Below are 26,741 nucleotides of genomic sequence, written 5' to 3'. Positions count from 1 at the left end.
TGGGGAAAAAATAATTCAGATTGGCTGGGCCTGGCTCCCCATTGGGTGGGCCTGCCTCCCAAGTGGGTGGGCCTGCGCCCTCCAAGGCCCACCCATGGCTGCGCCCCTGACCAGATGTGAAAACCATAGATTAGGGCCTAATGAATTTATTTCAATAGACTGATTTCCTTCTATGAACTGTAACTCAGTAAAATCGTTGAAATTGTTGCATGTTGCGTTTACATTTTTGTTCAGTATATTTGCCAGACTTCCATGAAGTAGAAACAGCAATCCTTCATGAGGTAAGCACTCTGCATGGAAGAGGGGGCAACATTTCTCAGAAGGATCCGATAACATCTATGCTTCAGGGATGAAATGAGGACAGGATATTTAATATGGAAGCCAAGCAACATTTTGTGTATAAGAGTAAAGCCCTTTAAAGGGATACTTCAGGACTTTGGTAATGAAGTCCTTTATCTGCCTTCCCAGAGTCAGACGAACTCGTGGATTCCATTTATGTCTCTGCATCCAGTTTGAAGGAAGTTGTTAACTAGCGTTGGCGCAATGACGAAGTCTATGGTAACTGCTAGCATCCTAGTAGATGCCATAGACTTCCAGTCATTGCGGCTAACGCTAGTTAGCATTGGCTCGCGAAACTACCTCTAACTTCCTTCATACTGGATGCAGACAAAAATGGTATCATTGCCTAAGTTCCTGAAGTATCCCTTTTAATTAATTTAATTTCAACAACAATTACAGTAATAAACAGACAATCAGAACGAAAAATTGCTTCATAAAATCAATACGACAAAGCAAACAGTTCAACGTTCAGCAAGAAATTCAGTCCATGATTTGCAGTAAATGTAATAGTCCTTAATTACATGGATAATATGCATATCTGAGTGGTATAGGCAGACCATTTTATCTTGTAATTTTATCAGCATTTACAAGAGCTTATTTAATGATTCAAGTACTATACTTTAGATGTAACTTCTTAAGCATATTCAAAAGCTGTACAAGATCTGTATCCCATGTTGTATTTAAGAATAGCCCCGTTTATACCTGGTGCTAACATGTCGTCTGTCCTGATCCTGCCCACATTTTTAGACCGGTGTAGATAAAACAAAAAAGATTGATCAGATCTTCCTGACCACCTCCGGAAGCAGTCGGGACAAATTGATTGGTTGGATGAAAGATCAGTGGGCTGAGCTTGGTGACAGGTCAGTGGGCTGAGCTTGGTGACAGGTCAGTGGGCTGAGCTTGGTGACAGGTCAGTGGGCTGAGCTTGGTGACAGGTCAGTGGGCTGAGCTTGGTGACAGGTCAGTGGGCTGAGCTTGGTGACAGGTCAGTGGGTAGAGTTTACAGGTGAGAGTCAAATAAAAATCAAGAAAAGTAAATCCCTAGTTAACCCTTCCATTTACATGTGATTTTTGAATCAGCTTGATCAGATCACAATCACTATCTGTCAATCACTAAATATTGATGCCTTTAGTCAAATGGTGCCCCCCTGTGAATGATGAGGGACGATTTAAATGGTTTGATAATCCAGATCTGTTTACACTTGTTAGATATCCAGATACAATACGTTCCAGACCACCTCCAGAAGTAGTAAGGAGGATCTGATCACAATCAGTCGCTTTAATCGTCTACACCGATCTAAAAATGTGGACACAATCAGAATGTGGACAAGATCAAGACAAAGGGCACATGTTAGCACCAGGTATAACCAGGGCTTAAGAGAGCTCCTCATATTGTAATTGCAATGCAGTGCCACAGTAGTATGTATCCAGTCAGGTGGTACATGCTTGTTAGTGTGTCTAATACACTGCTATACTAATAAACAAGGTATATTTTTATAGAAGTAAAGTCGTTTTTTGCCATCCAATGAACAGGATGTTTGAAATAAAATAGTGAGACATGTCAGAAAAGGCAGACGCTACAATATGGGGACCTAAATTCAAACATGCATGTACAGAAAGGACCTAACATGCATGTACAGAAAGGGCCTAACATGCATGTACAGAAAGAGCCTAACATGCAATCTGTTCTCCTTTTAACAGTCATTGTTTCCCGTCTAAAATAAAATTGAATATGAAATACTCCAAAACAACATAAGGCTCGTCTTCCTCACTCAAAAAAAAGTTATACAAAAAAATAAAAATATGATTACCCCCTTCACAAACAAAGAACTAGCCTGGTGTCAAACATGGAGAATCTGACCATTTCATTTATACCCCTAAAAATCACACAAAACAAAAGTATTGCCTCATCAAAAAAATTAAAACACCAAAATACCCACTATCAACATCTAAGCATGAGCCACATTAAGGGCTTTTCAACATTAACGGAAGAGTGACAAACCCTATACTTCAGCGAAAATGTACACTCTACACCAACTGTACATTAACTCACACGTCAAAGTTTCCCCATACAAACGTTGTTTAACAGTGTTGACGAGGAAAAGTGGGACTTTGTGCAAATAATTAAGGTGGCAGGATATGTCAACTACCTGGGGTTGAACATTAACATTAACCTTCATTTTTAACATCTTGACATAATGAGTCTCATTTGCATTTTAATATACAACAGACCAATGCTATATAAAACAAGTTACCATAGCCAAAATCGCAAAAAGCTGCTTATGGACCAACAACAAAACAACACATTGAAATGGGATGATTTTAGCAAATTGATAGCACAAATAAATTCAGATTATTCTATATAGTAAAAACATTATCTACTTGTAAAAAGCATACTAAACTTCAAAAGGTACGATGAGTGGTCTATTTGGTTTACATGCATTCAGAATAGACAATTATGACTTGACTTGATTTTGTTTATGGTTATGTTTTGAACCAAACTGTCACATTATATAAAAACCATAACACTGTACCATTCAGGTCCTAATGTGAACTGTATTACAAACTGGGCTCCAGTCCAGAGTCCCATAAACCATTGTTTAAGTTCACAGCTCTCCAGCCTCAATGAAATGTATAAATGTTTTACTTTAGATGTAAAATTCTAGACCATTAAAACCAATAGAAAGTGATATACGACAGATGCCGTCGGCATTGAGGTCCTGGTGAAACAGACGCTCCAATATTGGTGCTGAGCACTACACTGACCAGGAAAAACCCCAGACCGTTTCCCAGACTTCCAGGTCGTCTCCCTCCCTCATGGCCTCTGCTGCGAGTCGTACTGCTGGTAGCGGTTCAGCTTCTCCGGATCGTTTGAAGCCATCTGGGAAAAATCCTGGAAAATGTCTTGGTAGGTTTCGTCTCCTGCAAGGACAAAGTAAACCATTACAGTGTAAGTACAACTCAGAGACACTAGGCGTGATACTAGCAGAGACACTAGCAGAGACTTAGAGAAGAAAACAAGTTGGTATTGTATAATAAAATGCAAGCCTGCAAAACGAAGGCTTTCGAGAGCTCAGACTTTTGTCACAGACACGCATGCACATAACACAGGTAAGATAAGATGTTTTATTTTTTTTATTGCCACATGAAAAGTTTGAAGAGCGAGTGAAAGAAATATAGAAAGTTGGCCATACCTTAAAGCATCACTGCGGCGCAGTGGAGAAACAGCATTATGCAGAGGAAGAGGTGTCAGAATGAAAGAGGAAGCACCAATGTTTGAGGAGTGTGCAGGTCTAAAACAGTACTAAGGCAAGGAGCCCTTTCTTTGCAGTGAATTGTGATGTGGAAAGAAAGAAGCCCACAAGATGAGTTTTGATACCAACTGTATTGTATTTAAAGTGCAGGGTTTATGTACAAAAATACAGCTGTGTTGGCCTCAGCACCCCAAAGAAACATGAAAACAGAGGAAAGGCACAAACTCCGGGGAGAGAGAGAGAGAAACAGTATAGAACAAAGTGATGTTAGACAGAGAGAGAGAGACAAGCAATGAGAGAGATGTAGAGAGACAAGCAATGAGAGAGATGTAGAGAGACAAGCAATGAGAGAGATGTAGAGAGACAAGCAATGAGAGAGATGTAGAGAGACAAGCAATGAGAGGGAGAGAGACAAGCAATGAGAGAGGGAGAGAGACAAGCAATGAGAGAGGGAGAGAGACAAGCAATGAGAGAGGGAGAGAGACAAGCAATGAGAGAGATGTAGAGAGACAAGCAATGAGAGAGATGTAGAGAGACAAGCAATGAGAGAGATGTAGAGAGACAAGCAATGAGAGAGATGTAGAGAGACAAGCAATGAGAGAGATGTAGAGAGACAAGCAATGAGAGCGGGAGAGAGACAAGCAATGAGAGAGATGTAGAGAGACAAGCAATGAGAGAGGGAGAGAGACAAGCAATGAGAGAGGGAGAGAGACAAGCAATGAGAGAGGGAGAGAGACAAGCAATGAGAGAGGGAGAGAGACAAGCAATGAGAGAGATGGAGAGAGACGAGCAATGAGAGAGATGTAGAGAGACAAGCAATGAGAGAGATGTAGAGAGACAAGCAATGAGAGAGATGTAGAGAGACAAGCAATGAGAGAGATGTAGAGAGACAAGCAATGAGAGAGGGAGAGAGACAAGCAATGAGAGAGGGAGAGACAAGCAATGAGAGCGGGAGAGAGACAAGCAATGAGAGAGGGAGAGAGACAAGCAATGAGAGAGGGAGAGAGACAAGCAATGAGAGAGGGAGAGAGACAAGCAATGAGAGAGGGAGAGAGACAAGCAATGAGAGAGATGTAGAGAGACAAGCAATGAGAGAGATGTAGAGAGACAAGCAATGAGAGAGATGTAGAGAGACAAGCAATGAGAGAGATGTAGAGAGACAAGCAATGAGAGAGATGTAGAGAGACAAGCAATGAGAGGGAGAGAGACAAGCAATGAGAGAGGGAGAGAGACAAGCAATGAGAGAGGGAGAGAGACAAGCAATGAGAGAGGGAGAGAGACAAGCAATGAGAGAGGGAGAGAGACAAGCAATGAGAGAGGGAGAGAGACAAGCAATGAGAGAGGGAGAGAGACAAGCAATGAGAGAGATGTAGAGAGACAAGCAATGAGAGAGGGAGAGAGACGAGCAATGAGAGAGATGTAGAGAGACAAGCAATGAGAGAGATGTAGAGAGACAAGCAATGAGAGAGATGTAGAGAGACAAGCAATGAGAGAGATGTAGAGAGACAAGCAATGAGAGAGATGTAGAGAGACAAGCAATGAGAGAGGGAGAGAGACAAGCAATGAGAGAGGGAGAGACAAGCAATGAGAGAGGGAGAGAGACAAGCAATGAGAGAGATGTAGAGAGACAAGCAATGAGAGAGGGAGAGAGACAAGCAATGAGAGAGAGGGAGAGAGACAAGCAATGAGAGATGTAGAGAGACAAGCAATGAGAGAGATGTAGAGAGACAAGCAATGAGAGAGGGAGAGACAAGCAATGATAGAGGGAGAGACAAGCAATGATAGAGGGAGAGACAAGCAATGAGAGAGGGAGAGAGACAAGCAATGAGAGAGGGAGAGAGACAAGCAATGAGAGAGGGAGAGAGACAAGCAATGAGAGAGGGAGAGAGACAAGCAATGAGAGAGGGAGAGAGACAAGCAATGAGAGATGTAGAGAGACAAGCAATGAGAGAGGGAGAGAGACAAGCAATGAGAGAGGGAGAGAGACAAGCAATGAGAGAGGGAGAGAGACAAGCAATGAGAGAGGGAGAGAGACAAGCAATGAGAGAGGGAGAGAGACAAGCAATGAGAGATGTAGAGAGACAAGCAATGAGAGAGATGTAGAGAGACAAGCAATGAGAGAGGGAGAGAGACAAGCAATGAGAGAGATGTAGAGAGACAAGCAATGAGAGAGATGTAGAGAGACAAGCAATGAGAGAGATGTAGAGAGACAAGCAATGAGAGAGGGAGAGAGACAAGCAATGAGAGAGATGTAGAGAGACAAGCAATGAGAGAGATGTAGAGAGACAAGCAATGAGAGAGATGTAGAGAGACAAGCAATGAGAGAGATGTAGAGAGACAAGCAATGAGAGCAGGAGAGAGACAAGCAATGAGAGAGCGGGAGAGAGACAAGCAATGAGAGAGGGAGAGAGACAAGCAATGAGAGAGGGAGAGAGACAAGCAATGAGAGAGCGGGAGAGAGACAAGCAATGAGAGAGGGAGAGAGACAAGCAATGAGAGAGGGAGAGAGACAAGCAATGAGAGAGGGAGAGAGACAAGCAATGAGAGAGGGAGAGAGACAAGCAATGAGAGAGGGAGAGAGACAAGCAATGAGAGAGGGAGAGAGACAAGCAATGAGAGAGATGTAGAGAGACAAGCAATGAGAGAGGGAGAGACAATAAGACCAACAAGTAACTGAGCAGAGAGCTTGACAAAACAGTGTCGTCCTACACTTCAATTGGATCCCATCTCTACAACACATTCGTACACTAACAAAGTGTAAAACATTGTCTTTGTAGACAACACTACTGTATCCCCACTACTACGACCGTCTGCTGTTGACTTCAAGGTAATAACAAATATCGCTCACATTGGATTTAAATCATGACAGAAAATGGTACATGAACAGTCGTATTCAATCAAGTATCCTTCTCGTTACAGGTCCAAGAATCTATGGTCATTGACTGAATCTACACGGAGTATACAAAATCATGCTCTTTCCATGACACACTGACCAGGTGAAAGCTATGATCCCTTATTGATGTGACTTGTTAAATTCACTTCAAATCAGTGTAGATGAAGGGGAGGAGACAGGTTAAAGAAGGATTTTTAAGCCTTGAGACAATTGAGATATGGATTGTGTATGTGTGCCATTCATAGGGTGAATGGGCAAGACTCCCTCTCAAACGCAACAGTTATCCCTCTGTATATTCCACTCACTCAGAGTGAATTGGGGGATTTCTAAATCCAGCACTCTCTCCAGTGGCCACAAGAGGTAATTGCACAAGTCGTTTCCTCACCCTGTCAGACCCACTATAAACTAGTTGTTTCCTCACCCTGTCAGACCCACTATAAACTAGTTGTTTCCTCACTGTCAGACCCACTATTAACTAGTTGTTTCCTCACCCTGTCAGACCCACTATAAACTAGTTGTTTCCTCACTGTCAGACCCACTATTAACTAGTTGTTTCCTCACCCTGTCAGACCCACTATAAACTAGTTGTTTCCTCACCCTGTCAGACCCACTATAAACTAGTTGTTTCCTCACTGTCAGACCCACTATAAACTAGTTGTTTCCTCACTGTCAGACCCACTATAAACTAGTTGTTTCCTCACTGTCAGACCCACTATAAACTAGTTGTTTCCTCACCCTGTCAGACCCACTATAAACTAGTTGTTTCCTCACCCTGTCAGACCCACTATAAACTAGTTGTTTCCTCACTGTCAGACCCACTATAAACTAGTTGTTTCCTCACCCTGTCAGACCCACTATAAACTAGTTGTTTCCTCACTGTCAGACCCACTATAAACTAGTTGTTTCCTCACCCTGTCAGACCCACTATAAACTAGTTGTTTCCTCACCCTGTCAGACCCACTATAAACTAGTTGTTTCCTCACTGTCAGACCCACTATAAACTAGTTGTTTCCTCACCCTGTCAGACCCCCTATAAACTAGTGGTTTCCTCACCCTGTCAGACCCACTATAAACTAGTTGTTTCCTCACTGTCAGACCCACTATAAACTAGTTGTTTCCTCACCCTGTCAGACCCACTATAAACTAGTTGTTTCCTCACTGTCAGACCCACTATAAACTAGTTGTTTCCTCACCCTGTCAGACCCACTATAAACTAGTTGTTTCCTCACCCTGTCAGACCCACTATAAACTAGTTGTTTCCTCACTGTCAGACCCACTATAAACTAGTTGTTTCCTCACCCTGTCAGACCCACTATAAACTAGTGGTTTCCTCACCCTGTCAGACCCACTATAAACTAGTTGTTTCCTCACCCTGTCAGACCCACTATAAACTAGTTGTTTCCTCACCCTGTCAGACCCACTATAAACTAGTTGTTTCCTCACCCTGTCAGACCCACTATAAACTAGTTGTTTCCTCACTGTCAGACCCACTATAAACTAGTTGTTTCCCTCACCCCTGTCAGACCCACTATAAACTAGTTGTTTCCTCACTGTCAGACCCACTATAAACTAGTTGTTTCCTCACCCTGTCAGACCCACTATAAACTAGTTGTTTCCTCACCCTGTCAGACCCACTAAACTAGTCGTTTCCTCACTGTCAGACCCACTATAAACTAGTTGTTTCCTCACCCTGTCAGACCCACTATAAACTAGTCGTTTCCTCACCCTGTCAGACCCACTATAAACTAGTTGTTTCCTCACCCTGTCAGACCCACTATAAACTAGTCGTTTCCTCACCCTGTCAGACCCACTATAAACTAGTTGTTTCCTCACCCTATCAGACCCACTATAAACTAGTTGTTTCCTCACCCTGTCAGACCCACTATAAACTAGTTGTTTCCTCACCCTATCAGACCCACTATAAACTAGTTGTTTCCTCACCCTGTCAGACCCACTATAAACTAGTTGTTTCCTCACTGTCAGACCCACTATAAACTAGTTGTTTCCTCACCCTGTCAGACCCACTATAAACTAGTTGTTTCCTCACCCTGTCAGACCCACTATAAACTAGTTGTTTCCTCACCCTGTCAGACCCACTATAAACTAGTTGTTTCCTCACTGTCAGACCCACTATAAACTAGTTGTTTCCTCACCCTGTCAGACCCACTATAAACTAGTTGTTTCCTCACTGTCAGACCCACTATAAACTAGTTGTTTCCTCACCCTGTCAGACCCACTATAAACTAGTTGTTTCCTCACCCTGTCAGACCCACTATAAACTAGTTGTTTCCTCACTGTCAGACCCACTATAAACTAGTTGTTTCCTCACCCTGTCAGACCCACTATAAACTAGTTGTTTCCTCACCCTATCAGACCCACTATAAACTAGTTGTTTCCTCACCCTATCAGACCCACTATAAACTAGTTGTTTCCTCACCCTGTCAGACCTATTACAAACTAGCCTTAGACAAGACTTTTCAGGAACAGCACTATTCATTAAAATCTCTATATTTAAACTGATATCCAAATCTCCTCCGTGCATCACCATTGGCTGGTCTCCATGGTCCATGAGACCACCATTGACATAATATGAACAACCAATGTCTTGCCTCTGAACTGTCCAACTGGCTCAACATACAGTAAGATGGCTGACTGGAGACATGGAGTCTCTGGCCCAAACCCAAATCCTATGTTTAGCATATTGCTTACACCAATCAAATCCTCTCAGATCTTCACAAGTGCACAGGGTGTAGGGGTCGATTTGCGATCGGGCCAGCGTGTTCTCTTTCAGCTGATATCCATCCCCTTTGGCCACATAGCCAGTGTCATGTAACACCGATACCCAGGAAGCACTAGGGGGCATCTTGGCTTGTATGGACTTCTAGAAACAGCTTTGATACGTCAGTAACTATAAAAAGTGCTTTTTGTGCCCATTTAAATTACCCATCAGGCCCAGGCGCATTTCCAGGGGCACAGACTGTGCGATGGAGAAGATGAAAGCATAAAGGATGAAGAGGGGTACATTTCATTCATTATTTACCAACAATACTTGAGTGAGCTTCACGCTGTCCTATATTCACATTCTTAGAGAAAGTCTCTTTTTTTTTTTTTTATCCAATAGGTTTAAGTTAATTATATAACTATGTGGTAAAATGCTGTAGATACTTTTCTATACTATTGTCCTTCCTTTTTGGTACCCTCTACCACCATGATATCCCTTGTCTAAACTTAAAATTCACACCCTTACCAGTCTCAGCTAACATTAAAAGGAATACTTCGCATGCTAGCAGATAACCATAGACTTCCAGTCATTGCACTAACGCTAGTAAGCATTGGCTTGCAAAACTACCTCCAACTTCCTTCATACTGGACACAGAGACATAAAAAATGGTATCCACAAGTTCATCTGACTCTGGAAGTAGATGAAGGGCCTCTGCTAAAATCCCAAAGTATCCCTTTAAGGGTGGTCTCAGAAGTATCCCTTTAAGGGTGGTCTCAATGTCAAATGTCAGACAAAGAACAGGATTCCCAGAGGGGGTAAATGTTCTATACCGTAGCCAGGTAGACTAACAATCAATCAAAGCTTAATACTCTTAAAAACAGGTGTAGAAAATACAACACAATACAGAAACACACAAAGACAAGGATGCAAGCACAGTCGCCTTACGCCTTCAGAGAATCTCCCTCAACTTTACTTCCTATTCTGCTTATACTGTATATGATATAGAAATGTATGTATATTTATGTACAACACATCATTTACAATGACATCTTACGATTATATGGTTCCAATTGTTATTTTTAAAAAAGCAACTGTTTTCAAAAATATGTCTTCCCCCACAAAAGTAAAATGCCTACATAACATGTACCAAGATTGATACTTCATCATTGTAACGGTAAACAGTTCAAACAAGAGAGGAAGAAAAGGTATTTTAAAAAGGGGGAGGTGAAGACTCACTGTGGAAACCAAACATGTAACACACTGAAATATTGCATAAGCATCCCAGGAATGTGCATAAATATTCCCTCAGGTAAATCACTAATCATCACACCTGGTGCATGGCAACACACGGCTAGCCACTCAACAGCCTGATGGTGAAAACTGGCATTCCAAAGTCAGGATTACTTCCTGTTAGTCAAGACTGACGTAGCATTGCTGTTCGATATAATGACAACCTCTGTTGCAAAGCGCTCTTCGACATCACAGCTAATAAAGACGTGGCTATTGTTTGAAAGTTGGAAAAGACAAAAGTCGGAACAGACGAAACAACAGCCATGACTTCAGAGGACCAGCGACTGTTTATGTCACAGCTGTTCAATAGTCAAAACAATGGCTCTACGGCTGTCTTTGACCCCGGTTGGTCACATAAATAAAAGTCTAGCACCTCTCTCTAAACACAAAATGCAGCTTCGCTCACCACCTGGCTGGTATTGAACACAGGACATCGCAGGGCCAAATGCCTGCTTAATAAAGTGGGTATTGAACAACACAGGACATCGCAGGGCCAAATGCCTGCTTAATAAAGTGGGTATTGAACAACACAGGACATCGCAGGGCCAAATGCCTGCTTAATAAAGGTATGTTGCTTCTCCTGTCTGTGTATTGGGGCTCTATGATCTCTAAGGCTCAGCCAACTGCAGGCAAATGAACTCCTGCATGCACTTCCTGTATTGCATCTCTGTGGGGCTGTTGGTAGAATATTGACCTGACTGCATGTAGGGCCCCTCCGCCTCCCGCATCTCCTCGTTCATCTTGGCCAATCGCAGTCTGGGGAAAGGAGAGCGGGGAGACATTCATTTAGTCATCTTTATCCAACCCACCTTTCGACATATAGAAGCAGGGCCTCCCGAGAGGTGTCACTGTAGACCCGGGTTCGATCCCAGGCTGTGGTCGCAGCCGGCCGCGACCGGGAGACCCATGAGGCGGCGCACAATTGGCCCAGCGTCGTCCGGGTTAGGGGAGGGTTTGGCCGACTTTGGTCTCCAGTTGTACGGTGTTTCCTCCGACACATTGGTGCGGCTGGCTTCCGGGTTAAACGAGCAGTGTGTCAAGAAGCAGTGCGGCTTGGCAGGGTCGTGTTTCGGAGGACGCATGGCTCTCGACCTTCGCCTCTCCCGAGTCCGTACGGGAGTTGCAGCGATGGGACAAGACTGTAACTACCAATTGGATATCACGAAATTGGGGAGAAAAAGGGGTAAAAAGTACCCCAAAACATGAATTGGGACGTTGTAAGGTAAAATAAAATGTTGCCTCAATACTCCACCATTTTGAATTTGAGATCAATTGACAAATATAAGGCAAATTGTTTTACCATAAAAAGTAAATGCACTTTATGTATCTATTATTTCTGTATACTGAACAAAAATATAAACCAACATGCAACAATTTCAAAGATTTTACTGAGTTACAGTTCATATAAGGAAATCAGTCAATTTAAATAAATTCATTAGGCACTAATCTATGGATTTCACATGACTGGGAATACAGATATGCATCTGTTAGTCACAGATATCTTTAAAAAAATTGTAGGGGCATGGATCAGAAAATGTTGAGACCACCATTTGCCTCATGCAGCGCGACACATTCCATTTACATTTTAGTCATTTAGCAGACGCTCTTATCCAGAGCGACTTACAGTTAGTGAGTGCATACATTTTCATACTGGCTTGACATCTCCTTTGCATAGAGTTGATCAGGCTGTTGATTGTGGCCTGTGGAATGTTGTCCCACTCCTCCTCAATGGCTGTGCGAAGTTGCTGGATATTGGCGGGAACTGGAAAACGCTGTCATACACATATCCAGAGCATCCCAAACATGCTCAATGGGTGACATGTCTGGTGAGTCTGCAGGCAATGGAAGAACTGGGACATTTTCAGCTTCCAGGAATTGTGTACAGATCCTTGCGACATGGGGCCGTGCGTTATCATCAAATCATATAATCAAATCAAATGTTATTGGTCGCATACACATATTTAGCAGATGTTATTGCGGGTGTAGCGAAACGCTTGTGTTCCTAGCTCCAACAGTGCAGTAATATCGAACAATTCACAACAATACATGCAGAAACATGAAACTTGAGGTGATGGCGTTGGATTAATGGCACGACAATGGGCCTCAGGATCTCATCACGGTATCTCTGTGTATTCAAATTGTCATTGATAAAATGCAATTGAGTTCGTTGTCCATAGCTTATGCCTGCCCATACCATAACCCCACCGCCACCATGGGGCACTCTGTTCACAACATTGACATCAGCAAACCGCTCGCTAACACGGTGCCATACACGTGGTCTGCGGTTTTGAGGCCGGTTGGACGTAATGCCAAATTCAACGTTGGAGGCGGCTTATGGTAGAGAAATGAACATTCATTCTCTGGCAACAGCTCTGGTGGGCATTCCTGCAGTCAGCATGGCAATTGCACGCTCCCTCAAAACTTGACATCTGTGGCAATGTGTTGTGTGACACAACTGCACATTTTAATGGCCTTTTATTGTCCCCAGTACAAGGTGCACCTGTGTAATGATCATGCTGTATAATCAGCTTCTTGATATGCCACACATGTCAGGTGGATGGATTATCTTGGCAAAGGAAAAATGCTCACTAACAGGGATGTAAACAAATTGGTGCACAGATTGAGAGAAATAAGCTTTTTGTGCGTATTGAACATGTATGAGATCTTTTATTTCAGCTCATGAAACATCAGACCAACACTTCACATGTTGCGTTTATATTTTTGTTCAGTATATTATATTCAAAAAAGGCCAAACGGCTTTGCACTCACAATGTGACTATGTCTGCGTTGGCTGCGTCCACCGCCATGGATAGGGGCGTTTTCGCTTCAATGTCTGCCGCATTCTGATTGGCTCCTCTTTTCAGGAATAAACACACTTGACTGAATTGGAGAGAAAAAAAATTAAAAAGGAAACAATCAATTGTAATACCCTAACATGAACTAAGATCATAGACTTAAGTTCCCCTTTGTCAACTTGGGTTACCACAATTAACCTCAAACACTAATTAACCTCAAATACTACCCTCGTCTATTACGATATAATTTACAAAAAGGCTTAGCCGAGGCTTGCCATAAAGGCTTTAATCTAAACCAGAACAGTCTGGCGTGTATTACTAAGCCAGGTGAGATCATCTATATGCTACAGTTGCTTTACTACAGGCCTCTAATGTCTTATCTATGAGAGCAGTCGTGGTCATAGGGTCTTTAACGGGCCTGTTAAACGACAGATCGGAGGTTGTGGTAGATGGTGTGTGTGTGTAGGGGGGGAACGGACCCGGTGTGTCCCAGGATGGTGGCATGGTGGAGGGGTCCTCGGCCCAGTGCGTCCTGCTGGTTCACGTTTCCCGCGTTCTGGAGCAGGAACTCACAGGTCACCAACGAGCCCTGGAAGAATAGAAAAGGAACAGTCCATTTAACACACACACACACACACACACACACACACACGACCAGATCCACACACACACGACCAAATCCACACACACACGACCAAATCCACACACACACACGACCAAATCCACACACACACACACACACGACCAGATCCACACACACACACGACCAGATCCACACACACACACGACCAGATCCACACACACACACGACCAAATCCACACACACACACACACACACACACACACGACCAAATCCACACACACGACCAAATCCACACACACACACGACCAAATCCACACACACACACACACTCCCAAGCCTGTCCACAACACTCAAGTATCCTCACCCCCTGCACAGCCATGATGAGCGGGGTCCTCTTGTCGTCGTCGGTGTTGACCCAGTTGACCTCTGCTCCGTGCGCCAGGGCCTCGGCCATGTCGGGCAGGCTGCGGGCACGCGAGGCCCAGTACAGCTGCAGCCCCGGGGAGTACTCCTTGGGCTCCGTGAACACCACCAGCTCCTTACAGGGCGATGGAGGGGGCAGGGTGGCAGGCATGGCCATGGGGGGCGCCTCGGCAGCTTCTGGGTGGAGGGAGAGAGGGAGTTAAAGGGGCAATCCGGTGGATATTTAAATATAGGAATTGAAGTAAGGTAGTTGTAGTTTCAATGCGTTCTCGTGTGTGGGGTTATTGAATAACTTTATTTGAATATAAGCTGGATAGGAGTGAGACTCATTGGGTGCGTGTGTGTGGGCGTGTTAGGGCTGGCACAATTACTGTATAATCGTGTAACTGACGATTATGGATCAAAACCGTTTAATATTTTGTTGTTATTTTAAGTATTTTTTGTGCGCTATTAAAACGATTATAACAGTGAATGCAATCATTTGGCTGACCAATAACAATCATCCAAAATGTCATCACAGCCCTAGTTGTGTGTGTGTGTGAGTGAGTGAGTGAGTGAGTGAGTGAGTGAGTGAGTGAGTGAGTGAGAGTGAATCACCTGCTTCAGCCAGGTTGTTGGTGGAGGGGTTCTTGGCCAGCATCTCTCTACTCCCATCAGCACTGTTCTGGATACCACTGTCTGCACTTCTTACTGCGGGGGACCAAACAGTCAATCCCTCAGTCACTACACACCAGCGCACACACATTCACCAACTTCAACCAAGTGGTTAGTCACCGCACCACCCAGTGAGGCCATTTCCCGGCTGACCCCACAGCCACAATAAGACAGATGAAACCCATAGACAAGACACTGACCACAACCACGTGATGAGTCACCTGAGAGGAACACATGGTACGCTCCGCACCGACACCCTCAACATGACGGCACGGCTCATGTTGCAAGATGAGGGGTGTGGAATGGGTATTAGTCTACAGCCAGAGCGGTGAGTACAGATGGATGGAGGGAAGGAGGGAAGGACAGGAGGAGGGAGGGAGGAAAGGAGGTGGAGAGCAAAACACACAGAGCTATACTTACTGCTCCTGAGCTTGGCAGAGGTGTCAAAGTAGAAGAAGAGCGAGTCAAGCTCGTCGGGACAGAAGAGAGAGTCGCGGCGCGCCTCCAAGCCCTTGGCTGCAGCTAGGCAAGGGCAGTGGATGGGGTCAGAGAGCAAAGGGCACGAGATGGAGGGGTAGGAAGGAATAAAAAGCAGCGAGGGGAATGGGGTTAGTCCAGAAGCACAAAGCAGCCGGAGGAGGGTGGAGAAGAGGGGGATGGAGAGGAGAGGAGAGGAGAGGAGAGGAGAGGAGAGGAGAGGAGCACAGCTGTTAGACTACAGGCTAGGCTACAACGAAAAGAGAGAGACAAAGCGAGAGAGAAGATGGGAGAGAGAGGGTGCCTTCCGTTGTGTGTCCTGAGCAGTAGCGCAATTCTGTTTTAAAAAAGGCACTCTCCGTAGCTTGTACTGTATTCCTGGTCAACAGTAACAGGCCCTACTGCTTGTTTGTTTTGAAGGACTGAGTGGGAGGTTTTTTGTGCAAGTGTAAAATCAAAACGGAACAGGAACAGGCGCTATGATTGGCATTTTTGGTGAATTTGCATGGTTAGAACCATGTTTATGTATAGTTAGCCTACACAGTGTACATTCATTCGTAATACTACCAAACAGAGGAGGAAGAGCTCCAGAGCGCACCTTCAAGAAACTGGATCTGGGACGGGTTCACACCTACCGGACTGACCTGAGGCGTTGGAGGCGGGACGGAGTTTGGGCGTGGACGGGGGCGGCCGGGGGGGCAGGTGTTCCGTGCTGCTGCTCAGCCTCTTCTCCTGCCTGGACAGGGATACCACCTTGGAGCGCAACTCTTCATTGGACAGGCGCTGCACGAAACGCCGGTCCACGTACTTAGCCCTGATGTAGGCTTCGATCTCCTGCCTGGGGAAAGACACACCGACAACTCTGATGTTGGGCAAGCACCATGAATTGTCTCTTGAAGGACAATCAACATCACTCAATATTATATTATTATTATATTATTATTATTATTATTATTATTATTATTATTATTTTATTATTATTATTATTACTCAATCAATCACTGGTGGAACCAAATGGTTAAGATGAACCACTGTCCTCAAACAGTTCCCATGGTGGTAGCTATAAAACATGGAGGTAGCTATAAAACATGGTGGTAGCTATAAAACATGGAGGTAGCTATAAAACATGGTGGTAGCTATTGACATTTACATTTTAGTCATTTAGCAGACGCTCTTATCCAGAGCGACTTACAGTTAGTGAATACATATTTTTTTTATACTGGCCCCCCGTGGGAATCGAACCCACAACCCATGCTCTATCAACTGAGCTACATCCCTGCCGGCCATTCCCTCCCCTACCCTGGACAACGCTGGGCCAATTGAGACAGCGCTGCGCCGCCCATGAGTCTCCCGGTCACGGCCGGCTGCGACAGAGCCTGAATTCGAACCAGGATCTAGTGGCACAGTTAGCACTGCGATGCAGTGCCTTAGACCACTGCACCACTCAGGAGACTATAAAACATGGTGGTAGCTATAAAACATAGCGGTAGCTATAAAACATGGTGGTAGCTATAAAACATAGCGGTAGCTATAAAACATAGAGGTAGCTATAAAACATGGAGGTAGCTATAAAACAGAGGTAGCTATAAAACATGTAGGTCGCTATAAAACATGGCGGTAGCTATAAAACATGGCGGTAGCTATAAAACATGTAGGTCGCTATAAAACATGGAGGTCGCTATAAAACATGGTGGTCGCTATAAAACATGGAGGTAGCTATAAAACATGGAGGTCGCTATAAAACATGGAGGTCGCTATAAAACATGGCGGTAGCTATAAAACATGGCGGTAGCTATAAAACATGGAGGTAGCTATAAAACATGGAGGTAGCTATAAAACATGGAGGTAGCTATAAAACATGGAGGTAGCTAAACATGGTGGTAGCTATAAAACATGGAGGTAGCTATAAAACATGGAGGTAGCTATAAAACATGGAGGTAGCTATAAAACATGGAGGTAGCTATAAAACATGGAGGTAGCTAAACAGGGTGGTAGCTATAAAACATGGAGGTAGCTATAAAACATGGAGGTAGCTATAAAACATGGAGGTAGCTATAAAACATGGAGGTAGCTAAACATGGTGGTAGCTATAAAACATGGGAGGTAGCTATAAAACATGGAGGTAGCTATAAAACATGGAGGTAGCTATAAAACATGGAGGTAGCTATAAAACATGGAGGTAGCTATAAAACATGGTGGTAGCTAAACATGGTGGTAGCTATAAAACATGGAGGTAGCTAAACATAGTGGTAGCTATAAAACAGAGGTAGCTATAAAACATGTAGGTCGCTATAAAACATGGAGGTAGCTATAAAACATGTAGGTCGCTATAAAACATGGTGGTAGCTATAAAACATGGCGGTAGCTATAAAACATGGCGGTAGCTATAAAACATGGCGGTAGCTATAAAACATGGTGGTAGCTATAAAACATGGTGGTAGCTATAAAACATGGTGGTAGCTATAAAACATGGTGGTAGCTAAACATGGTGGTAGCTATAAAACATGGCGGTAGCTATAAAACATGGAGGTCGCTATAAAACATAGCGGTAGCTATAAAACATGGCGGTAGCTATAAAACATGGCGGTAGCTATAAAACATGGCGGTAGCTATAAAACATGGCGGTAGCTATAAAACATGGCGGTAGCTATAAAACATGGCGGTAGCTATAAAACATGGCGGTAGCTATAAAACATGGCGGTAGCTATAAAACATGGCGGTAGCTATAAAACATAGAGGTAGCTATAAAACATGTAGGTAGGTAAACAGGGTGGTAGCTATAAAACATGGAGGTAGCTATAAAACATGGAGGTAGCTATAAAACATGGAGGTAGCTATAAAACATGGAGGTAGCTAAACATGGTGGTAGCTATAAAACATAGAGGTAGCTATAAAACATGTAGGTAGCTAAACAGGGTGGTAGCTATAAAACATGGAGGTAGCTATAAAACATGGAGGTAGCTATAAAACATGGAGGTAGCTATAAAACATGGAGGTAGCTAAACATGGTGGTAGCTATAAAACATGGGAGGTAGCTATAAAACATGTAGGTAGCTATAAAACATGGTGGTAGCTATAAAACATGGCGGTAGCTATAAAACATGGAGGTCGCTATAAAACATAGCGGTAGCTATAAAACATGGCGGTAGCTATAAAACATGGTGGTAGCTATAAAACATGGAGGTAGCTATAAAACATGGAGGTAGCTATAAAACATGGTGGTAGCTATAAAACATGGAGGTAGCTATAAAACATAGAGGTAGCTATAAAACATGTAGGTAGCTAAACAGGGTGGTAGCTATAAAACATGGAGGTAGCTATAAAACATGGAGGTAGCTATAAAACATGGAGGTAGCTATAAAACATGGAGGTAGCTATAAAACATGGAGGTAGCTATAAAACATGGAGGTAGCTATAAAACATGGAGGTAGCTAAACATGGTGGTAGCTATAAAACATAGAGGTAGCTATAAAACATGTAGGTAGCTAAACAGGGTGGTAGCTATAAAACATGGAGGTAGCTATAAAACATGGAGGTAGCTATAAAACATGGAGGTAGCTATAAAACATGGAGGTAGCTAAACATGGTGGTAGCTATAAAACATGGGAGGTAGCTATAAAACATGTAGGTAGCTAAACAGGGTGGTAGCTATAAAACATGGAGGTAGCTATAAAACATGGAGGTAGCTATAAAACATGGAGGTAGCTATAAAACATGGAGGTAGCTAAACATGGTGGTAGCTATAAAACATGGGAGGTAGCTATAAAACATGTAGGTAGCTATAAAACATGGTGGTAGCTATAAAACATGGCGGTAGCTATAAAACATGGAGGTCGCTATAAAACATAGCGGTAGCTATAAAACATGGCGGTAGCTATAAAACATGGTGGTAGCTATAAAACATGGAGGTAGCTATAAAACATGGAGGTAGCTATAAAACATGGAGGTAGCTATAAAACATGGCGGTAGCTATAAAACATGGCGGTAGCTATAAAATATGGAGGTAGCTAAACATAGTGGTAGCTATAAAACATGGAGGTAGCTAAACATGGTGGTAGCTATAAAACATGGCGGTAGCTATAAAACATGGTGGTAGCTATAGAACATGGAGGTAGCTATAAAACATGGAGGTAGCTATAAAACATGGAGGTCGCTATAAAACATGGTGGTAGCTATAAAACATGGTGGTAGCTATAAAACATGGCGGTAGCTATAAAACATGGAGGTAGCTATAAAACATGGAGGTAGCTATAAAACATGGAGGTAGCTATAAAACATAGCGGTAGCTATAAAACATAGCGGTAGCTATAAAACATGGAGGTAGCTATAAAACATGGCGGTAGCTATAAAACATGGAGGTAGCTATAGAACATGGAGGTAGAACATGGAGGTAGCTATAAAAAACATGGAAGTAGCTATAAAACATGGAGGTAGCTAAACATAGCGGTAGCTATAGAACATGGAGGTAGAACATGGAGGTAGCTATAAAACATGGTGGTAGCTATAAAACATGGTGGTAGCTATAAAACATGGTGGTAGCTATAAAACATGGAGGTAGCTATAAAACATGGAGGTAGCTATAGAACATGGAGGTAGAACATGGAGGTAGCTATAAAAAACATGGAAGTAGCTATAAAACATGGAGGTAGCTAAACATAGCGGTAGCTATAGAACATGGAGGTAGAACATGGAGGTAGCTATAAAACATGGTGGTAGCTATAAAACATGGTGGTAGCTATAAAACATGGCGGTAGCTATAAAACATGTAGGTAGCTATAAAACATGGAGGTAGCTATAAAACATGGAGGTAGCTATAAAACATGGCGGTAGCTATAAAACATGGCGGTAGCTATAAAACATGGAGGTAGCTATAAAACATGGAGGTAGCTATAAAACATGGCGGTAGCTATAAAACATGGAGGTAGCTATAAAACATGGAGGTAGCTATAAAACATGTAGGTCGCTATAAAACATGGTGGTAGCTATAAAACATGTAGGTAGCTATAAAACATGTAGGTAGCTATAAAACATGGAGGTAGCTATAAAACATGGAGGTAGCTATAAAACATGGAGGTAGAACATGGAGGTAGCTATAAAACATGGAGGTAGCTATAAAACATGGAGGTAGCTATAAAACATGGAGGTAGCTATAGAACATGGAGGTAGAACATGGAGGTAGCTATAAAAAACATGGAAGTAGCTATAAAACATGGAGGTAGAACATGGAGGTAGCTATAAAACATGGAGGTAGCTATAAAACATGGCGGTAGCTATAAAACATGGAGGTAGCTATAAAATATGGAGGTAGCTATAAAACATGGAGGTAGTTATAGAACATGGAGGTAGAACATGGAGGTAGCTATAAAAAACATGGAAGTAGCTATAAAACATGGAGGTAGAACATGGAGGTAGCTATAAAACATGGTGGTAGCTATAAAACATGGAGGTAGCTATAAAACATGGAGGTAGCTATAAAACATGGAGGTAGCTATAAAACATGGAGGTAGCTATAAAACATGGTGGTAGCTATAAAACATGGAGGTAGCTATAAAACATGTAGGTAGCTATAAAACATGTAGGTAGCTATAAAACATGGAGGTAGCTATAAAACATGGAGGTAGCTATAAAACATGGAGGTAGCTATAAAACATGGCGGTAGCTATAAAACATGGAGGTAGCTATAAAACATGGAGGTAGCTATAAAACATGGAGGTAGCTATAAAACATGGAGGTAGCTATAAAACATGGAGGTAGCTATAAAACATGGAGGTAGCTATAAAATATGGAGGTAGCTATAAAACATGGAGGTAGCTATAAAACATGTAGGTCGCTATAAAACATGGAGGTCGCTATAAAACATGTAGGTAGCTATAAAACATGGAGGTAGCTATAAAACATGGAGGTAGCTATAAAACATGGAGGTAGCTATAAAACATGGAGGTAGCTATAAAACATGGAGGTAGCTATAAAACATGGAGGTAGCTATAAAACATGGAGGTAGCTATAAAACATGGTGGTAGCTATAAAACATGTAGGTAGCTATAAAACATGGAGGTAGCTATAAAACATGGAGGTAGCTATAAAACATGGAGGTAGCTATAAAACATGGAGGTAGCTATAAAACATGGAGGTAGCTATAAAACATGGAGGTAGCTATAAAACATGGAGGTAGCTATAAAACATGGAGGAAGCTATAAAACATGGTGGTAGCTATAAAACATGGAGGTAGCTATAAAACATGGAGGTAGCTATAAAACATGGAGGTAGCTATAAAACATGGTGGTAGCTATAAAACATGGAGGTAGCTATAAAACATGGAGGTAGCTAAACATGGTGGTAGCTATAAAACATGGAGGTAGCTATAAAACATGGTGGTAGCTATAAAATATGGAGGTAGCTATAAAACATGGAGGTAGCTATAAAACATGGAGGTAGCTATAAAACATGGAGGTAGCTATAAAACATGGAGGTAGCTATAAAACATGGAGGAAGCTATAAAACATGGAGGAAGCTATAAAACATGGTGGTAGCTATAAAACATGGAGGTAGCTATAAAACATGGTGGTAGCTATAAAACATGGTGGTAGCTATAAAACATGTAGGTAGCTATAAAACATGTAGGTAGCTATAAAACATGGAGGTAGCTATAAAACATGGAGGTAGCTATAAAACATGGAGGTAGCTATAAAACATGGAGGTAGCTATAAAATATGGAGGTAGCTATAAAACATGGAGGTAGCTATAAAACATGGAGGTAGCTATAAAACATGGAGGTAGCTATAGAACATGGAGGTAGAACATGGAGGTAGCTATAAAACATGGTGGTAGCTATAAAACATGGTGGTAGCTATAAAACATGGAGGTAGCTATAAAACATGTAGGTAGCTATAAAACATGGAGGTAGCTATAAAACATGGTGGTAGCTATAAAACATTGGTGGTAGCTATAAAACATGGAGGTAGCTATAAAACATGGAGGTAGCTATAAAACATGGAGGTAGCTATAAAACATGGAGGTAGCTATAAAATATGGAGGTAGCTATAAAACATGGAGGTAGCTATAAAACATGGAGGTAGCTATAAAACATGTAGGTAGCTATAAAACATGGAGGTAGCTATAAAACATGGAGGTAGCTATAAAACATGGAGGTAGCTATAAAATATGGAGGTAGCTATAAAACATGGAGGTAGCTATAAAACATGGAGGTAGCTATAAAACATGGTGGTAGCTATAAAACATGGTGGTAGCTATAAAACATGGAGGTAGCTATAAAACATGGAGGTAGCTATAAAACATGGAGGTAGCTATAAAAAACATGGAGGTAGCTATAAAACATGGAGGTAGCTATAGAACATAGAGGTAGAACATGGAGGTAGCTATAAAAAAACATGGAAGTAGCTATAAAACATGGAGGTAGCTAAACATGGCGGTAGCTATAAAACATGGAGGTAGCTATAAAACATGGAGGTCGCTATAAAACATGGAGGTAGCTATAAAACATGGCGGTAGCTATAAAACATAGCGGTAGCTATAAAACATGGAGGTAGCTAAACATAGCGGTAGCTATAAAACATGGCGGTAGCTATAAAACATGGCGGTAGCTATAAAACATAGCGGTAGCTATAAAACATGGAGGTAGCTAAACATAGCGGTAGCTATAGAACATGGAGGTAGAACATGGAGGTAGTACCTAGGGTCTGCCGGCTTTGGCTTCCTGGCTCCCAGCTCCTCTCTCCGAGCCTCGTAGATCTGGTTGATGACCCCATTACCCAGCTCACACATCAGCTGTATACAACACACCACACACACAATAAAGTTACTATGACTAAATTAACCAGCACACTCTGAGGACAGCATGTCATTCATGTAAATTCTTGACATTAAAGACAGCTGTAATCTGTAACCATTACATTTTCGCATTGATCTGTCACTAGTGAATGCAAGAGAGGGAGTATGTGAGCGTGAAAGTCTCCTGCCTCTCTCTTTCTGTCCCCTCCCTTTCCCTCCCTTATCCTTTCTCTCCTCCCCCCGCTCTGCCCCTCCCTCCCCCTGCTCTGCCCCTCCCCCCTCTCCCCCTCCCTCTCCCCCCTCTGCCCCTCCCCCCTCTCCTCGCTCTGCCCCTCCCCCCGCCCCTCCGTCTGCCCCTCCCCTCCTCTGCCCCTCCCCTCCCCTCGCCCCTCCCTCCCCCTCTCCCCTCCCTCCCCCTCTCCCTCGCCCCTCCCTCTCCTCGCTCTACCCCCTCCCCTCCCTCTCCTCTCCTCGCTCTGCCCCTCCCTCCCCCCTCTCCTCGCTCTGCCCCTCCCTCCCTCCCCCTCTGGCCCACCCTCCCCCCCCTCTCTCTGCCCCACCCCCTCCCCCTCTCTCTGCCCCTCCCTCCCCCCTCTGGCCCACCCTCCCTCCCCCTCTCTCCTCTCCCTACCTCTCTCTCTCTCCCCTTCCCTCCTCTGCCCCTCCCTCCCTCCCTCTCTCCCCCTTCCCTCCTTTACCCTCCCTGCCCCTTCCCTTCTCTCCTCTCCCGCTCCCTCTTCTCCTCTGCCCCTCCCGCTTCTCCTCTGCCCCTCCCTCTTCTGCCCCTCCCTCCTTTCCCCTCCCTCTGCCCCTCCCTCCCTCCTCTGCCCCTCCCTCCTCTGCCCCTCCCTCCCTCCTCTGCCCCTCCCTCCCTCCTCTGCCCCTCCCTCCCTCCTCTGCCCCTCCCTCCCTCTGCCCCTCCCTCCTCTCCCCCCTCTCTCTCACCTTGAGTAGTTCCGGTTCCCAGGAGTCCAGGGTGAGCGAGCGCACTTTGGAGAAATGGACCCCCAGACTCCTGCAGATGGTGAGAGTCTTATCAACCCATACATCAAAGAGATTGTCTAAAAAAATAACATTTTAATCACAGGAACATGCTGTTCAACCGAGGGTGTAGTTTGTACTGTGGCCAGAAGGTGGGAGTATGCAGTTAGTAACAGAGAAAGTAAACAGTCAAAAATGCACTTGGGGACAGATTTACTGAGCCTTTGATTTTTGTTTTATTCCCATCTATTAAAAATGTTGTTGTACAGCACCATTCTGTCCAGTATCTTGTTGTATAGTACCAGTCTGTCCAGTATAGCACCAGTCTGTCCAGTATCGTGTTGTATAGCACCATTCTGTCCAGTATCTTGTTGTACAGCACCAGTCTGTCCAGTATCTTGTTGTACAGCACCATTCTGTCCAGTATAGCACCATTCTGTCCAGTATGTTGTTGTACAGCACCAGTCTGTCCAGTATCGTGTTGTACAGCACCAGTCTGTCCAGTATAGCACCATTATGTCCAGTATTGTGTTATATAGCACCAGTCTGTCCAGTATGTTGTTGTACAGCACCAGTCTGTCCAGTATAGCACCAGTCTGTCCAGTATTGTGTTGTATAGCACCATTCTGTCCAGTATCTTGTTGTACAATACCATTCTGTCCAGTATCGTGTTGTATAGCACCAGTCTGTCCAGTATAGCACCAGTCTGTCCAGTATAGCACCAGTCTGTCCAGTATCGTGTTGTACAGCACCATTCTGTCCAGTATCGTGTTGTACAATACCATTCTGTCCAGTATCGTGTTGTATAGCACCAGTCTGTCCAGTATGTTGTTGTACAGCACCAGTCTGTCCAGTATGTTGTTGTATAGCACCAGTCTGTCCAGTATCGTGTTGTACAGCACCATTCTGTCCAGTTGACACCAGTCTGTCCAGTATAGTACCATTCTGTCCAGTATCGTGTTGTACAGCACCAGTCTGTCCAGTATCTTGTTGTACAGGACCATTCTGTCCAGTATCGTGTTGTATAGCACCAGTCTGTCCAGTATAGCACCATTCTGTCCAGTATCGTGTTGTATAGCACCATTCTGTCCAGTATGTTGTTGTACAGCACCAGTCTGTCCAGTATCTTGTTGTACAGCAGCTTTATGTTACCATGTTAAGATAACACTTTGGATTAATCTCAGTGTGTCACATAGAAAGAAGGTGCAATATTGGTAAAGTACTTCGGTGTTATACCTTGAAGACATACAGGGGCGTCACGCACCCCCAAAATCTGAGGGGGTACAAAGTACGTGAGGATGGCTTGGGGGGGGTGGCCCACCATCCGTACGTTGGAGAATTTTGCATTTTTCAAACACCCGAAACAGCTTTTTCCTGCAATCTAGAGCCATAATCATTACGCTTAATTCTATGTAAAAAAAAATATGTATATTTTTTCTGCATATCTAAGCACACCTCTTAAGCTCTCTGTCTCCTCCTGACTGGTGGTTCTTTGTTTAAAGAAACTAAATATGCTTCTCTACATTTCTGCTAAAATCTGGGCTAAATATTGAAAGGAATGCGAGTCTTATTCAGTACATTTAGTTGTTGCTTGCTTTTCTAAAGTCTTACCAATCATGCCAGCATGCATGCCAGCTAAGATAGTTAGACAAGCTTGCGACTCGAACGTGATCGATAGCCTGAAATGGCTCCTGGGTAGCTAGTTATGAGGTTGGGAACCTATCTGGGCTAGCTAAAGCCATCTTCATAAAATGGCTAAGTGGCTAGTAGCCTAATAAAAGTAATTGGGGTTTGACGCCTATGAATACATATGAAGTCAGTAGTACCTTGATGTGTAGTATCTGCAGTGATAGGAATGTACTGTGTATCCCCGGAGCACTGGATGCAGAGGGTGATATATATATATATATATATATATATATACACTGAACAAAAATATAAAAACGCAAACAATTTCAAAGACTTTACTGAGCTACAGTTCATAAGGAAATCAGTCAATTTAAATAAATTCATTAGGCCCTTATCTATGGATTTCACATGACTGGGCAGGGGTGGAGCCATGGGTGGGGCTGGGAGGAGCCATAGCCAACCACTGGGGAGCCAGGCCCAACCAATCAGAATTAGTTTTTCCACACAAAAGGGCTTTATTACAGACAGAAATACTCCTCAGCACCCCCTCCCTCAGACAATCCCGCAGGTGAAGAAGCTGGATGTTGAGGTCCTGGGCTGGCGTGGTTACACATGGTCTGCGGTTGTGAGGCCGGTTGGACGTAATGCCAAATTCTCTAAAAAGACACTGGATGCAGCTTATGGTAGAGAACTGAACATTAAATTCTCTGGCAACTGCTCTGATGGACATTCCTGCAGTCAGCATGCCAATTGCACGCTCCCTGTGGCATTGTGTTGTGTGACAAAACCACACATTTTAAAGTGGCCTTTTATTGTCCCCAGCACAAGGTGCACCTGTGTAATGATCATGCAATTTAATCAGCTTCTTGATATGCCACACCTGTCAGGTGAATGGATTATCTTGGCAAAGGAG

At 43.5% G+C, this 26,741-nt stretch overlaps 1 protein-coding gene across 11 annotated transcripts in view; it reads right to left on the bottom strand.

The window, feature by feature from the left end:
* Positions 1–350: 350 nt before the first annotated feature.
* Positions 351–26,741, bottom strand: part of LOC121576511 (arf-GAP with coiled-coil, ANK repeat and PH domain-containing protein 2) — an 89,994-nt gene continuing 63,603 nt past the window's right edge. For 5 of the 11 annotated variants that reach the window (XM_041889704.2, XM_041889702.2, XM_041889706.2 and 2 more), the window contains 10 exons: positions 24,164–24,233; positions 23,121–23,215; positions 16,066–16,268; positions 15,374–15,475; positions 14,897–14,989; positions 14,241–14,476; positions 13,773–13,882; positions 13,268–13,378; positions 11,193–11,254; positions 351–3,261 (listed from right to left, as the gene is read on the bottom strand). In XM_041889704.2, the coding sequence (XP_041745638.2) occupies positions 3,155–3,261; positions 11,193–11,254; positions 13,268–13,378; positions 13,773–13,882; positions 14,241–14,476; positions 14,897–14,989; positions 15,374–15,475; positions 16,066–16,268; positions 23,121–23,215; positions 24,164–24,233 (1,189 nt within the window). In that variant the 3' untranslated portion in view covers positions 351–3,154. Of the gene's footprint in view, positions 3,262–6,675; positions 7,965–8,000; positions 11,255–13,267; positions 13,379–13,772; positions 13,883–14,240; positions 14,477–14,896; positions 14,990–15,373; positions 15,476–16,065; positions 16,269–23,120; positions 23,216–24,163; positions 24,234–26,741 lie in introns of those variants that run through there. The other 6 variants (XM_041889710.2, XM_041889711.2, XM_041889703.2 and 3 more) reach the window with 5 other exon arrangements.

Source organism: Coregonus clupeaformis, chromosome 11, assembly GCF_020615455.1.
Source record: "Coregonus clupeaformis isolate EN_2021a chromosome 11, ASM2061545v1, whole genome shotgun sequence".
Taxonomy (NCBI): Eukaryota; Metazoa; Chordata; class Actinopteri; order Salmoniformes; family Salmonidae; genus Coregonus; species Coregonus clupeaformis.
The sequence above is the reverse complement of the archived record's forward strand: the minus strand, read 5'-3'. Positions and strand labels throughout refer to the sequence as shown.